Raw genomic sequence first — 17859 nt, forward strand, 5'->3', positions numbered from 1 at the left:
CAGTTCGGTCCAAGTCGGGATTCATAAATCTCCAGTATTGGATTGAAATTCGGAGATTAATAAAAGGAAATCTCCAGGATTGAATTGAAAGAATAGATCTCCAGAATTGAATTGCTCCAAAATTTCAGTCCAGTCCAGTTCGGGGATTCGGAGATTCGGTTCTGGTTCAATCCAATATAATTTTTCGGTGATTCGGATAAATATCTAATAGTTTAAGTCCTAAAAAATAAATTAAAAATTTAATTTACAAGATAATAAAATATAAAATTTTATTATCTTACATAACTTGAAATAAATAATATTTTTTTAGGAAGTAAACAACATTTATTAAAAGTTACTGTAGACAACAAGGCTAAAAAAACCTCACAAAATCAAAGTATTAAAAGTTACGGTAGACAACAAGGCTAAAAAAACCCACAAAATCAAAGCTACAAAATAACAAATCCATAAAAACAAACAACCTTTAATTCAAAAAAGACAACGCTTCATTAGCAAAATTGTAACACCCTGATCCAATACCATGTAGATATTGTCCGCTCTGGTCCAATTCCAACACATGGAGCCTCACGGCTTTAAAACGCGTCTGCATGTATTGGATTCACATCTTACTAATAAGCCCCAATCACTCCCTCTCCATTTCCGATGTGGGATTCAGTTCATTTCTGTCCCCATCGCCATCCCTTAGGGGTCCTTACTCAGGCCTTCTACCCCGGTGCCACCCATTCCGGACCGGGTCGTTACAGGCCCACCAGCTTCCGCTTGGTTCGTCCCCGAACCACACATCGTACGTGGAGAGTCGGCTCTGATACCAATTGTATCACCCTGATCCAATACCATGTAGATATTGTCCGCTCTGGCCCAATTCCAACACATTGGGCCTCACGGCTTTAAAACGCGTCTGCATGTATTGGATTCACATCTTACTAATAAGCCCCAATCACTCCCTCTCCATTTCCGATATGGGATTCAGTTCATTTCTATCCCCATCGCCATCCCTTAGGGTCGCTCCTTGCTCAGGCCGTCTACCCCGGCGCCACCCATTCCGGACCGGGTCGTTACAAAAATCTCTCTAATCATCATTCCAATTTGTAATTGAATCTTCTTAACACAACAAATTCCTTGTTTTCCAAAGCAAATGCAGTAAAAGCCAAACATCAACCTAAACATATAAAATTTACCATATTAGTGAATCAACAAATGTTAAATTAATTAGCTTTCACTTCAATAAAATTAATCAACACACTAGCAAAAAGTAAAAGGAAAAAAATATGCTTACCAAAATGCATTTGATTCGGTTAAAAAAACCTTAGATATCCAATTGAAATATGGATAAAAGAGATGATACAATTTCAGGATCAGAACTAATTTCTACAAATTAAATAACATTTATATAGTTAGTATTCACAAACATTTAATTAAAATAAAACTATGAAATATAATTGTTAAGTAAATATTACCTTCTTCAATAGCTTCAAATCTTCAATTTCTTCTTCATGCTTGAAAGCTTGAGTTGAAGTTTTCAACCAATCTTGATAACAAATCAAAACCGCAGCTGTAGCAGGAGTTAAAGAACTCCTAAATTGATTACCACTTGTGCTAAACATAGATTCAGAAGCCACAGTTGAGCATTGAATTGCAAAAACATCTTTTACAACTTTGGATAAAACAGGATATCGCATAACATTAACCTTCCACCACAATAGAAGGTCAAACTCAATTACATATTTTTCAGGTGCGTCATTGACATATCTTTCCCATTCTCCCTCAATTGACATATCTTTATCAATATTCAAAAAATAATCATCAATCTCAGAGTTAAATGCACCATTAGTCACTGAACTTATATGGCTATCTCAAAATGGTCACTCAACTTCAATTTGTCTCAATAAAATCACTCAACTTTGAGTTTTGTCTCATATAAGTCACTACAACGATTTTAATGATTAAAAATCATCGAAATGATGACATAAGTGATATGTCAATATGAGACAACTCATATTTATAACCGAAATGACACCTGACATCCACATATGCGCCACATGGCTATCATGTGTCGATTATTTTTATGGAAAAAAACTAAAATTTAGTTTTTTTCATAAAACATGCGACTGTCACATTTCGTTCTGGTCAGAGATTTGAGTTAACTCATGTTGACGTGTCATCCATGTCATTATTTCGATGCGTTTTAACCACTAAAATCGACAGAGTGATCTAATTGAGACAAAACTCAAAGTTGAGTGATTTTATTGAGACAAATTGAAATTGAGTGACCATTTTGAGACAATCATGTAAGTTCAGTGACAAATGGTGCATTTAACCCTCAATCTCATCATCAATGTCATCATCCGCTTCATCCAAACTAGAAGAATGTGCTCCAAGATTCACATTTTCTTGCACATTTTGCACTATATACTCATCTAACAATGGAATAATAATCTTTGTGACTTGTGCCACCAACTCATTAGCATCGTTCTCACTATAAAATTCAGTGTGCTTAGTCATCAAGTACTTAATTTTATACCTTGGGTCAAAAACCACCGATACAAAAAGCATCACATTCATTGTGTCAACAGAACCTCAATACTTGTTACTTAATTAAAAGGTTAACAAGAAGTAGAATTGGTTCAGATGGTTAAGGCGATTAACAATGTTCCATTTGGTTAGGTGTTTGATTCTCTATGTCTACATTTCAGATAAATATTTTTTATTTCATTTTATAAACGGGAATTAATTGGGATAATTTTTATGACTATATAATAATGTTATACCTTATTAATAAATTATAAATTTATATTATTGTAATTAGTTTACCAAACCTTACAAAATATATAACTATATATTATATAATATTTCTCTTTATATAAAGTTAATGTATGAAATATAAATTTATTATTGCTAAACTTTCGGTTATTTCAGTTCGGTCCAATCCAATCCAATCCAATCCGGTTATCGGTCCGGTTCTGGATAAATTTCGGTCCAGTTCGGTCCAGTACTTTGACGAAAAGTCAACGGTCCAATCCAGTTCGGTTCTCCAAAAAAAGTCAACGGTCCGGTCCAATTCTGGAGTTTTTTTCTTCGGATATTCGGTCCGGTCCAGTATCTCCAGGATCCGCGCCCAGCCCTACCTGGCAAAGATTTCCATCGACTCGGGGCATTGATCGGAGGAGATGCCGGCCAGTTGGATACGATCCCACTGCCTGTGATGCTGCTTACATGGACTGGTATATGCGATATTCGCATCCTCATCTCCTTCATGCACCATAGGATGGACCGGTCCAGTATGCTCGCACCAACAGCGAATTTGTAAGTTTATTATTATTTAATATTATTATTTAGTATTAGTTTATATGTGTTTATTTTTTAATATTTATTTTTTTTTGCAGTGGGTTAGCTGGTTGTGGCGTGTGTCACCCAACTAGCGGTTATCCACCGATATGATGAGGATGCTCCACTCATTAAGAGGGAGATGGATGAGTTTATGGACGCGTGGCCTCGGGCGAACTAAATTATTTTAGTAGAACTTTATAAATTTTAACACTTTTGACATTATATGTACTCTTTTATGTTTATTAATTTATTTTAATGTTTACGTTGTTGTAAATTTTATTTTGTTTAATTAAATCTTTATTTTGTTAATTTTAGTTAAATTTTTATTTTGTTAATTCAGGTATTTACGGGTTTAATTCAATATCGGACTATATTTTTTTTTGCCCTCCCGACACGCGGGCGTGTAGCTATCACGCCCCACCGTGAGGTCGGGCGTGTGGCTATCACGCCTCACCGTGTGGTCGGGCGTGATAGCCCCACGCCTCACCGTGTGGTCGGGCGTGTAGCTATCACGTCCGACCACACGGTGAGGCGTGGGGCTATCACGCCCGACCACACGGTGAGGCGTGATAGCCACACGCTCGCGTGTCGGGAGAGCAAAAAAAAAATAACATTTTCCTATCCTTAACTCATGAAAGGGCATTTTCGTCCTTTCACGAAGCTAGGGTGGGAATTTGAGGCTGGGTATAACAACACCCATAATTAATTATGTTGAAGAAGGTTAAAGGACACTGGTTATATTTTACTTACATTTCTAAAATAAAAATCAACATATGACATTTCTAAAATTAAAGTCAAAATATTATTATGATCTGGGGGAGTATTGTGGAAGTTCGCTGAGGGACTCAGAATGCTTCTTTCCCTCGTATATTTGCAAAATCGCCGCGGCCGACCACCGGTGGCCGGTCACTAGTCATCCTGCTCACTGCCACGATCTATACGTGGCCAGAAATTCCTCAATTTTCCTTTTAATGGCTTCATGACTACGAATTTGTTTCTGAAAGCCTTCAGTTGCAGCGAAGAAGACAGAAGAGAACTTCAATACCAACTCAAACCAAGTCATGGATTTCCATTATCCGAACAAGAAGAGCAAGAAAATCAATGCAGATCGGGACTCTGGAAAATATGACACATTTAATGGAGGATTTCTCAGATTCCCAAATCGAATCGATTAGGTATGTTGTTATTTCTCCTTACTATTCACAAATTATGAATTCTTGTTGCTGGATGATTGAGAACCTATGCTTTTAGCGACTTACCAAACTGCTAATTGTGACTCCATTAATAGAACTTGATGCATTCGCATCTGCTGTTAGAAGTATTGGTAGATTTTCTGTAAATGTAAGCTGGTTGTTTTGGAGAGGGAAGAGCCTTTTCACTCCCTAACATTAGGACTATTTCTACCATAGTTGGTCTGTCCTCTGCATTTTCTTGAACACATAAAAGCCCAATTTGAATGCATCTCAAAGCTTCATCCATAGGACATGACCCTTCCATTGATGAATCAACAATCTCTATTCCTCTGTTTTGTCTCCATAGTTCCCACACCTGTATGCTTTGAAGCATTAGCATATGGAGAATATAATCGTTATAGTCATAGATTTATGGGATAATGTACAAATTTAGGCCAATGGAGAACAGAACCTGTAAAACCGTGCAAGGTTTGCACTAACCTTTTGTAGATGGAGCAATTTTAGATTCCATTAATGAAAGATCCAACAGAAATCAATTTTCTGTTAATTTCGTTCCATGACTGCACCTCCTAAGGTAAAAATATAGCCATATGGTTATATTCAGACTCCATATACAAAACCATGTAATATATGCACGAACTTTGGTTACAAGTGGACTAATGGAGCTTAGGTGGTGTAGACATGGAACCAAATTAATGGAAAATGTTAATGAAGTCTGAAATTGCTCCATCTTCAAAATGTTAGTGTTAACATTTCTCTGGTTAGGGCTAATTTTGTACTTTATTCCTAGATTTATAGATTGGTGTCTATGAGTTTCCATCACTTACATATTCTATCAAGCTCAAGGAAGGATCCTCTTCACGAAAGCCATTGTTCTTCTTAGCACTCACAATCTCCAACAGTATGACCCCAAAACTAAACACATCTGATTTTGTTGAAAACTTTCCTAATATTAGATACTCCGGAGACATATAGCCACTGTACAAGAAAATTGTTGAAAAGTAAAGTTAACATGTTTCCAAGTTTTTCATGGATATTCGCAATGACAAACTGTTCTATATTTCATACTTACTGTGTTCCCACAACTTTGTTTGTTTTCTCTTGAATTTGATCAGTCCTGAATATTCTAGCCATGCCAAAATCTGAAATTTTTGGGTTCATGTTTGCATCTAGTAGAATATTGCTGCATTTCAGATCCCTATGAATGATTGTCAACCTTGAATCCTGGTGAAGATATAACATCCCGCGAGAAATTCCATTTATAATATCGAAGCGTTTCTTCCAGTCCAAGAATGGTTTTCTTGTTTGATCTACATCAAGATTTTAGATTATTATTATTTTTATTTATTAGGGTTTATAATAAAAAATGTGATAGATAATGCTATACCAGAATTAAGGCCAAGTAGGAATAAAAGGGACACAAATCAAACCAAGAAGTAGAATGCACAATAGATGAAGAATAGTAGAACTGATATAACATTAGATCCAAGTTGATGAACAAAATCAAATTATAAATCTATGCCGAAGCACTTCCGAGGGAATGATCCTTTTCTCTTAGCAGAAATCTAAGAGACCCAAAAATTCCCAAAATGTATAAAACAAAAGCTACCTTTCTCTTGTCATACCACATCTATATATAATTATATACATACTCCCATCCAATTCTCACTTTAAACCCCTGATATGACCAATTATAACTACGATAGCCATGTGTCCCTTTTATTTCAATTTTGTTGTTGTTGAGGTAAATTTAATGAGAAAATATAGTGAATTTTATTTGTTATTTGTTATTTTTAACTTAATTCAGTTTGTTCGGTTTAAACCGAACTGAACCGCATATTTCGGTTCAGTTTTAATTCGATTTTACCTATTATCCGGTTCGGTGTCGGTTTGAATTATTTTGATCATTTCGGTATTCGTTTTTTTTATTCGGTTCGGTTCGGTTTTGTATCGATGCACACCCCTAGACGTGAGATTTGAGAAATGAAAGGTTAAATGACAATGTAATGAGAATTCAAGTCATTTTTCTATGTAATGGAGATTACAAGATTTCTTCAACAAAATTTAACTCAAGGTTTTCTCATTCCATTACAATGAAATTGTAATATGCAACCAAACATGGTAATGAGCCTTCAATGTAATGGCCATTCCATTACGAAGCTCATTACGTCTTACCAAACGGCACTTATATGCGGGTCTAAGCGGGCTTGGGCCGGACTGGACATATTACGAAACATATAGGGTCTTTTACATAAAGATCAGAAATGATAAAAATATTTATAATTTAATCAAATTGATAATTTTATTAGTATTATATCAAATATATCATTTTTTATTTTAGAAATGTCAGATATTTTTGAATTTCTATCATCTTTTAACATTCTCTAACCATTTCTAACCAATCATTTATTGATAATTTTCTAATTGACAAAATGCAAAATATGATTTGTTATAAGTGTAAATTACTTTTTATAAAGGCTTTTCTGTGTAATTTCCCCAAACATATACGTCCAAGTCCAGTCTTTGAAAAGCGGGCTTGGATGGGCTGGGCGGGCCAATGGGCTTATTTTACTATATTAACCCTATTAAAACTACATAACATTGATTTGAGGAATAACTTATTAAAATTGTAGAAACTTAACTCAACTCTAAGATTGGAAGGATATAACTTTTATCCATCCCTTATCCGATCACTCTATCTCTAAAACAAATATTGGATAAATGAACTTGAGACTTTTTTTTATTCTTATCCCACCTTATTTATCCCCTGTAACAAACACAATCTAAATGCTACCGCCACTTCCAAACCCGTAAGAATGTACTATCATGTCTGTTTCCATCCTATGTTTGCTCTTCTTCCTCTATAGCAGGCGTCTCTAATGATTTATGAGTGCTCAATTGAGAGTTTTTTGGTGCTTTAGCAGAAAAAATCAAAGCTTCAACGAAGTTTTTCTAGACACAATGGGTGCTCAAGTCTCCTTTGCCCTTTTTAGATTCGTCCTTGCACATGTTTGTGGTGGTAAATTGCATGTTATCAACGATAATAAATCATTTCAAGTGTGAGGTAATCTTCCTATTTTGAGATGCATTTTGAAGTGAATTAGACCTAAGTTTAATATCAATTACATATGGATTTAAGATTCAGTGACAGATCCAGAGGTCAGGGGGGCGCTTATTTATGAATGTTAAATTGATATTTTTTTTTAATGTTTTTACATTAAAAAATTAAATTCTCATTCACAGTTTTTATATATTTTTTTTTTGCGTTTTCCAACGACATGGGCACTCAAGCTCCCCCTAAACTCCCATGGATCCATCCCTACTAACAAGGGTATTTGAAGTGCTTTCTGATAATTTATAAGTGGTGAATTGATATTTTTCTAATGTTTTTTTTACGTAAAACTCTATGCGCAACTTCAAAAAAGTTTTTATACATTTTTCGACAATCAATAGGTGATTAAGCCGCTTGTATCCGTCCTTGATAACTGTTGTACGAGTTTAACGAAAGATAAATAAACGAGAATCGAAAACACAAATTTACGTGGTTCACCAATGTTGTGTTGGCTAGTCCATAGGCAGAAGGAGAATAGTTTTTATTAGGAGACGAAAAAACATATTACAAATTAGGTTGACATAATAGAGTATTTATAGTACTTAATCTAACCTAATCCGACTTGCAACCCACGATGTCCCCACGATGTCGTTTCCGAGTAGCAAACCGAAAGCCAACACTATTCCGAATCGGATTAGGTTAGGTTGCCAATACTAATCCGCGAGACCCTTATTGTTTACTGTCGTACTATGTTATATTGATTCAAGGCATTACGACAATAAAAAAAAAAAATCAAGCATGAAGATATACTATTCCTTATTTTCTTGAAAACGTGGTGGATTGTGGATCTAGGATAGCTCTACTAGACAAGAAAATTAAAAATGAGTAGATAGAATTAGAAAGGTTGAGACCAAACAAATATAATGAAGGATAATGTGATAACCACACAAGTCATTTTTACATGACCACTTCTTTCACTTTTCAGTTGGCGTGTTAACTCAGTTGGCTCCCCCTCATTAATAACTCCAACTACTTCATAAAAAAGGTAGCCCTAATGTATAATTACAAATTTGTTACTTTCATTCTTTGGTAGCCCAAATTTATATTTGGATATTGATGGGGGATAGTCACATGTAACCTTTTTGGATCCTTTCAATGCTTGAATTAACGCATGATAAAGTTACGGAGGGTCAAAAATTTAAAAGGGGTTGCTCGTTCAATTAGGAGGATAGCTGGAGATTTTAACAGGTCATAATCCTTCATCCATTGTACGGGGGGCTGTCGATCCACCCTGCAAGGAAGGACCGGAACTAATGACCTCATTCTGATATTTAAGTTAGTAAAGCAAATGGAGAGTAGTATAGTACCGAGGAGTTTGAAATTAGGAAATGTCAAGAGAATGTATCTTGCCCTGCACCAAACACTTTTATACAATAGAGGAGTTTGATTCCATGTGTTGGTTTCTGAATGGAGAAGACTCGTTGGCAACATTAGGCCATTTGTGTCGGTTCTAACTGTTATCTCGTAATTCTATGCATAGAATTAGGAATTTGTGTTCGATTCGAAATTCCTTTCTGATTGGTCCACGTAGTACTGACAGTTACCTCCTTAGAAATGGATACTCTCATTGGTTCGCCAGTACTCAATTTATTTACTATGATATTAAATATATTATCCATTAAAATTTATCAATTTTGAGTATTGATCTGACATTCTTATTTACTTATTTAACGGATTTCAAAATTGGCAAGATACCGTCAAATCAAAATATTTTATATCTATAAACAAGCATGTGAAGTTCCAAAATTAGTACCTAGTGATACAACTATAAATTCTAGGTACCTAAATAATAAAAAAACAACAAATTTAAGTATATAATTATATATCAAGCTACAAAATAAATATATGGAATAACATATAAAAATATCTTCTAATTTTGGCTTTCATAAGTAATTTTATCTTTAACGTTGAAATAGTGAAAAATATCTTCTAATTTTGAGTATTGATCTGACATTCTTATTTACTTATTTAACGGATTTCAAAATTGGCAAGATACCGTCAAATCAAAATATTTTATATCTATAAACAAGCATGTGAAGTTCCAAAATTAGTACCTAGTGATACAACTATAAATTCTAGGTACCTAAATAATAAAAAAACAACAAATTTAAGTATATAATTATATATCAAGCTATAAAATAAATATATGAAATAACATATAAAAATATCTTCTAATTTTGGCTTTCATAAGTAATTTTATCCTTAACGTTGAAATAGTGAAAAATATCTTCTAATTTTGGCTTCCACAAGCATTTTTATCGCTTAATGTCGAAATAGTGCAATTTAGCACTAAAATAGATCAATTTCACATATTATTATTATTAGTTGCTTATCGGCTGGTTTAAAAAAAAAAATTATTGTTTTTTTAACTCCATAATAAATTTAGATATAAAATATTCTTAATTTCACCAAAATGTTTGAATATTTTTTATCTAACACATGCAGAAGAATATAAGATAATTCTTTTAATTTATATTTTACGTGTATATATACATATATATGTACTCTGTTATTTATAAACGATAACACGTTGCACTTAATATGAAATAATTCTTTTAATTTATATTTTACGTGTATATACATATCTAGAGAATTTCGTTAATAATATTTGAAATTGATCAATGTGAATCATTCAATGAGGGATAAAATTGAGATAAATGTAAAAGTTTGAGCCATTTCTGTACCTTTCATATATATATATATATATACACAAGTATTGCCGGCACTACTCATAATCATCACCGGAAAACCATGATACATCCTTCAAAATATCATGAATCAACTAGAAATTTCTCTTTCTTCCTTGATTTTCTTCCTAATTCTCAACTTCACCATCTCAATTGACACCTTAACTCCGACCCAACCCCTCCGAGACGGCGACGTTTTAGTTTCTAGTGGGGAAGCTTTTGCACTCGGATTCTTCAGCCCAGGCAAATCCCCTCGGCGTTTCGTCGGAATTTGGTACAACAAAGTTTCAGAACTAACCGTCGTTTGGGTCGCAAATCGAGACACTCCGATCAACGATACAACCGGAATTCTCACTATCGACGGCCGAGGAAATCTCGTCCTCTACGAGAATAACAAAACCGATGTTCCTCTTTGGGCTTCCAACGTCAACGATGATACGACGTCGTCTAAGGCACAGCTTCTAGATTCAGGGAATCTCGTTTTACTTGATCAGAAAAATAGCAGCAGGATCTTATGGGAAAGCTTTGATTTCCCGACCGACACTTTGCTTCCGTACATGAAACTTGGCCGGAAAAAAAACACCGGAAAAAACTGGTCTCTGTCGTCGTGGAAGTCACCGGAGGATCCGGGAACCGGGAACATTTTCTACAAAATTGACCCGGTTGGATTTCCTCAGTTGTTTCTTTATAAAGGTCCGGCCCGAATATGGCGGGGCGGGCCATGGACCGGGAAGAGATGGAGCGGAGTACCCGAAATGACCCGAAGTTTTATCTTTAATACTAGTTTTGTCAACACCGACGATGAGGTCTATGTTCTTTATGGTGTAACCAATGGTTCAATCTTTACAAGAATGATGGTGAATGAATCGGGGGTTGTTCAACGGGCCACGTGGAACGGTCGTGGATGGATCGGGTTTTGGTCCGCACCGAAAGAACTGTGTGATAATTACGGTGAATGTGGGGCGAATAGTAATTGTGATCCGTTTGATTCGGATAATTTTATTTGTAAGTGTTTGCCGGGATTTGAACCCAAGTCACCACGTGATTGGTACTTACGGGACGGGTCGGATGGGTGCGTGAGAAACGCGGGTGTGTCCACGTGTCGAAGTGGGGAAGGATTTGTAAAGATGACAATTGTTCGAATTCCTGACACCGCGGTAGCACGTGCGGATATGAGCATGGGGTTGAAAGCCTGCGAGGAGGAGTGCTTGAAGAATTGTTCTTGCACGGCTTATACAAGTGCTGATGAGAGGGGAATCGGGTGCTTGAGTTGGTATGGTGATTTGATTGATACGAGACAGTATTCAAGTGTGGGACAAGATTTATACATAAGAGTTGATGCTGCCGAGTTAGGTATGTACATTTGCTAACTACCGATATTGAATTCATTGTCCGATATTGCTGCAAGTGAGAAAGTTACTAAACCCAATGATTGAATTACTAATTCTTTGCGTTTGGAACTGGTATAATTAGCATTACAATAAGAAAAATTTTAAACTTTTTTAAAAGAGAAAATTTTTAAACTAAGCATTACTTTTAGGTGACGTTTGATAAAACTTAAAATTAAGTACTAAAAAAAAGTACCGAGTTATAAATGTTGAAAGTATTAAATGATATAAATGTTTGATAAATTAAATACTATAAATAACTACTGAATTTAAAAATATTAGTTAATAATGTTGAACGTAAGTTAAATCTTTTGAACTTAATTCAAATATTTAAGTTGTGTTATGAAACAAGTTTAAATCTAATAAGCAATTAACGTATTAATTTTAAGTGTTAAAATTGGTTATCAAAGAGGGTCTTAGATATATTCTCACAATAATAGAAAAAATATCATATATGTAGTAAAGGAGCTTTCTTTCTTTGTAGTGTTTTAAGCGGGCAGATCATATTTAATACATTTCAATCATTAATTATAAATTTAATGATTTTTGTATCGCTTTATTTTAATTATGATTCTACCATGAGATGTGAAATTGTAATTCCAACTATTAATTATGAAATTAATGGTTAAGATTTAATTGTTAAATTCTCAAAATTAATTACTAAATAATTAAATCTCAATTATTAATTCTACAATCAATCGTTGAGAAACCTCATTAATTTTACATATTACATTGTAAAAAGACATCTTATAGCCAGAAGAAATCGGTTAGCCCGAATTTTCTATCCCTTTCATAAAAAGTGATTCCTACCTAATTAAAATAATATATAACCTTCTAATTAAGTTTAAATGCATAATATTTATTTAGTGTAGAAAAACTAAACTTATTTTTTCTTCCTAGCTTAATAATACATTTTTCTGTAAATAAATGTATATTATGTTTAAATTTTAGGGTCCCATTAGGTATTTTCTGGAGCAAATTTATTTTATTCAAGTAGATTGGAGAAAATATTTAAAACTAATGGAATAATTATAATAATAATATCTTGAATTATTATTTGTTCTTTTAATTAATTAATTTTTTTTCTATTTTGTGACAGCAAAGTATAGGAAATCAAAAGGACCTCTTGCTAATGAGGGAGTGCAAGCATTAGTAATTGTTTCTGTGGCAGTAATTTCATTTCTTACAGTCTTCCTCATATATTATATAATAATTAAAAGGAGAAAAGGTAATTAATTATAAGAAAATTAATTTCTTGATCAATTAAAATATATATATTTTCAGGAATTATATTATTAATTGCTTCAAATTTCACTTTATGCTAATTTTTGTATGCAGCTAGAGATAGAAGGCATCGTAACAAATTCTTATTTAACTTCATTAATCAAGATTCTGAAAGTGGAAAGAGAAATGATGATGAAGGTGGAATTCCGGATTTACCATTCTTTCATCTGAATGACATAGCTGAAGCTACGAACAATTTTTCAGATGATAACAAGCTCGGAGAGGGCGGATTCGGGTCGGTTTATAAGGTATGCTATTCGTAATAGGAATGGATATAAATTTATTAGGGTAAAGTCGGCATAAAATTTCTCAAGTACTAAAAGAGATGAGAGGCTGAAGTAACTATATATATAGCCGAGGATGCTAAAGCAACATTCTCCTTGAGCAAAATCCAGGTGTCTGGTGGCGGTGGAGGGAAAGGGTGCCCGTTGCATCCCGACTACCTGGGAGGGGATTCCAGGTGGTACTCCCTCTGGTTTGAGAGTCTCGGGTTTTGCAATTGCATCTCTAGACTCTGTTTCCTAGCTTCGCCATTAGGGGATTGTTGAAACAATCTCCTCTTTAGATAAAATGCCAGGTGTCCAATAGCGGAGGAAGGTGGGTGCAACAAGCACCCCCGACCATCATAATTCATCCTAATAGGGGTGATTCTGGTGTTTCTCTCTCTAGGAAGAGAGAAGAGAGTAAGGAGGTGTTATAATTGCATCCCTAGACTTTTTTTCCTTAGAGTATGCCATCGTACGAATGTTTAAGCAAACTCGTCTTTTAATGAAATCCCAAGTGGAGGGAGGGTTGCTCGTTGCACCGCGTCTAGAAGGGGTAAGGCTCCGCCACTTCTGGATACTGAACAACCTCCTCTATGAGCGAAATTTCAAGTGTTCAGTGACAAAGTGAGTGGGATGTTCACTTGCACCCGACGACCGGAATTCACCTAGAAATAGTGACTCTAAGCGGCTTTCTATCTAGAAAGAGAGTCCGAGCGTGTTGTAATTACACCCGTAATGTAACATTCTAGCACAATACCGTGTAGATATTGTCCGCTTTGTCCCAAACCCAACACCTTGGACCTCACAGCTTTAAAACGCGTATGCATGTATTAGATTCACACCTTACTAATAAGGTTGAGTCACTCTTTCTCCATTTTCGATGTGGGATTCAATTCATTCCTATCCCTATCCCCATCTCTTAAGGCCGCCCCTTGTTCAGGTCATCTACCCCGGCGCCACCTACTCCGGGCCACATCGTTACACCTAAACTTTTCACTTCGATATTAACCCCCATATACCTCCATTCTTACTAATCCATATAGCTAATTTCATTTAGTTATATTAAGATTTGGTCTAATTTTGATTGTTAGGGTGTACTACATGATGGAAAGGAAATTGCAGTGAAAAGACTATCAAAACATTCAGGACAAGGAAGCAATGAGTTTAGGAATGAAGTTGCATTAATTGCAAAATTACAACATAGGAATCTTGTGAAAATGATTGGTTATTGCATCCATCATGAAGAGAAGATGCTCATCTATGAATACCTCCCAAATAAAAGCTTGGACACTTTCATTTTTGGTATGTCTTTTTTTCTCAATATTTTTCTATATATGTTGATGTTTTCGAAGAAATTGTTCTAAATCCAACTTGTTTAAAAAAAATTCATATATATATATATATATATATATATATATATATATATATGCTATAATCTGAGTAGTCAAGAACGAATGTAAAAGTTCTCAAAATTAAGATACATTGTATTTAAGATTTTTAACATGTAAACAAAATCGTGTTTAATAGAAAAACGGATTTAGGGGGAAAAATAGAAATTTGGATTTAAGAAGACCTAACAGACCAAATTTTTTTAAAAAATTGGATTTAAAGAGGATCTAACAGGCCAAGAAAATTAGAATTTTGGATTTAGATACATCTTAACAGGACATGGCCCAATTTTAGGGTGCTATAAATTCAGCATCTTAGAGACAGGGGTCCGGAACCACTACAACCTTAAATTTTGTGGAGATAGAAGGACCGAAACTACTCCTAATCATGGTGGTTCTGGCGGCCGGAGGCTGGGCCGGGCCCCCGTATCCGCCCATGCTCTTATACATTTGTTTTATCAAGATTATGTCATAATATTTCAATAAATCATAGATATCACCTCTAAATATATGCACACATTATTTAAATAATCAAACATGTAAGATACCCAAAATCAAAATCTTCATTATTTATTGGAAAATTTACACGGAAAATTCAAATTCGAAAAATTATTTACAATTATGTCAAGTATTAATTTAAATAATGTCAAACTAAGCAAATAATTGTTTTCATATATTTTAAAAACTAGGTTTTATGAATTAGAGGTTTAAGCTATATTTTTTAGGATTTATGATTTATGAACTGAGGTTTAAAATTTATAAATTAGGATATAAAATCATACCTATATAGAAAATAGTGACATATTGAAAATTAAGTTTTATAATATGATTTAATTGTAATTTTATAATTAGATATGCTTTTCATATAAAAGTCCTTATTTATTTAAATTAAGTTTCATATTGTTTGTCTATTAAAAATAAACGTTTCATATTGTTTGCTTACAATTTATTATTTGTAATTATGGAAATGCTTCATTTACTAATTAAGAAATTATATATATGTTGATTTATATCCAGATGAAGCAAAGAGAAAACTTATAAATTGGTCAATGCGGCATGAAATTATATGCGGGATTGCTCGAGGAATTTTATATCTTCATCAAGACTCGAGATTAAAAATTATCCATAGAGATCTCAAAGCCAGTAACGTTTTGCTAGATGCTTTAATGAAGCCTAAAATTTCAGATTTTGGGATGGCTAGAATATTTGGAGTCGACCAAATTGAAGCCGAAACACACCGTGTTGTTGGAACTTAGTAAGTACGATTGAATTTGAATTTTTGATCTAAATTCGTTGAATTTTTTTTTAATAAAACCATTTATCAATTTCAAATTAAAAAAAAAAGTTACTAGAATAGTAACGTGACAGTCACGTTGATTTAATGTTTATTTGTGATATTTCAGTGGTTACATGTCACCGGAATATGCGATGCAAGGATTATTTTCAGTAAAGTCCGATGTATATAGCTTTGGGGTTTTACTCATTGAGATCATCAGTGGGAGAAAAAATAGCAGCTTCTATGACGAGACAACATCTTCAAATTTAGTTGGATATGTAAGTCAAAATTAAAATCTTTTTATTATATAGTTTTAAATATTTTATATTGAGTCTCTTAATTAATTTTGAGAAAAATAAAGTATTACATGAGTCCCTTGAAACTTACTTAAAAAAAGTGAATATATTTTAGGATATATATGAACTTACCTAATTTGACTTGATTAATTATTTATAGCTACATCAAAAAGTAAAAGGCGATTTGACAAGTTGAAACGCACAACACTTTAAGCAGATTTAAGGGCTAGCTAGTAGGTCATTTTAAGTAAATTCATAGAGACAATATGTTATTTTAAGAACATGATGTATTGAGCCGGAAAAAAAAATAACAAAAAAAAGAACGTAAATTAGATTTAAGGCTTAATACATCTTCAACGCCTAATGATGACTTTTTTGCCTCCTCGATTTGTTTATACTGCCATGACTAATCCCTTACATATGATGGTACTGTATACTCTATGCGTCACTCGCATTTTAAGTAAGTTGATGTGGTAGAAAAATCATTTTAAGCAATTTCAGATGATGAAAAGTCATTTTAAGCAAGTTGAGGCGGCAGAAATATCATTTTGAAAGTTTGAGTATCATTAGATATTTGAGTGCAAGAAAGCAGTGATATCATCAACATGGTAGTGTCATTTTGCATGATAAGTAACCAAGAAATAGGATCTAGGGGGTGCAATTGCAGCATGCCTAGATATTATGTCTAGGTGAAGGCGGCTGGGAACCACTTCTCTCAGACCATATTTTGGTAGCCGAAAGTGTAATGGCTATGTGGACCCCTCGCTTGCCACTACCTATAATATATTACAAACTTTTATATATATATTTTTTAATATTTACATTTATATGATGTTTAAATATCCATGGAAATGGAATTATAGGTTTGGGAGCTATGGAAAGAAGGGAGGAGCTTGGAGATAGTAGATATATCATTAGGAGAGTCCTACAAAGAAGAAGAAGTAAGAAGATGCATTCAAATTGGGCTACTATGTGTACAAGAATCAGCTGCAGACAGGCCTACAATGTTTGATGTTGTCTTCATGCTCACCAATGACACAATTCTTCCCTCTCCCAACCAACCTGCCTTCATTATGAAGAGAACTTACACTAGTGGTGACCCATCAACAACTAGTGGAGCAACTAATTCTCTAAATGACTTGACCGTTACCACGCTTCATCCTCGCTAGTTTAGCTCGTTAGTTAAATATCTCATATTGGTTAGCTATAAAAGTTTAATGAGTCGTTTGTAAGTGTAAACTTAACACTCCCAATGTCCAGATTTGGATGTGGGTTGGAGAGGTGTATTAAAACCTCTTAGCCTAATAATATTAGGCCAGACTTAGAAATAAGAAAAAGAAGCTTTTTGTATTATTTTATTGTCTTATCTTGTGACATAGTTTTGTCTCTAGGTGAATATCACTATGGGAATGCGTTAGGATCGCAAATATCTAGTCTTGTAAACTTCATCCTCGAGATAGTTAATCTTGGGCAATACAAGGTATGTTAAGTATTTCATATATACTACCTATGAAGATATCATTTATAAGTGTGTGACAACTCCGATGTAGGAGTATTGTGCATTATTCGGTTAAAACTGATTTATTTCAGTTTTTCGATTTGGTTTTTTTAAATATTTTACTGTGGGATTAGTTACAGGTTT

The 17859-nt window shown here is 34.0% G+C and overlaps 1 protein-coding gene across 1 annotated transcript; it reads left to right on the plus strand.

Annotated features, from left to right (window-relative positions):
- The first annotated feature begins 10121 nt into the window (after positions 1-10121).
- Positions 10122-17718, plus strand: LOC136232141 (G-type lectin S-receptor-like serine/threonine-protein kinase At1g11410). Its single transcript, XM_066021186.1, has 7 exons — positions 10122-11672; positions 12807-12935; positions 13046-13239; positions 14349-14559; positions 15663-15900; positions 16049-16199; positions 17081-17718. Exons 1-7 carry the CDS (start codon positions 10406-10408, stop codon positions 17384-17386), a joined length of 2496 nt encoding a protein of 831 aa, XP_065877258.1. The 5' UTR covers positions 10122-10405; the 3' UTR covers positions 17387-17718.
- Positions 17719-17859: the final 141 nt, after the last annotated feature.

This window comes from Euphorbia lathyris, chromosome 6, assembly GCF_963576675.1.
Source record: "Euphorbia lathyris chromosome 6, ddEupLath1.1, whole genome shotgun sequence".
NCBI lineage: Eukaryota > Viridiplantae > Streptophyta > Magnoliopsida > Malpighiales > Euphorbiaceae > Euphorbia > Euphorbia lathyris.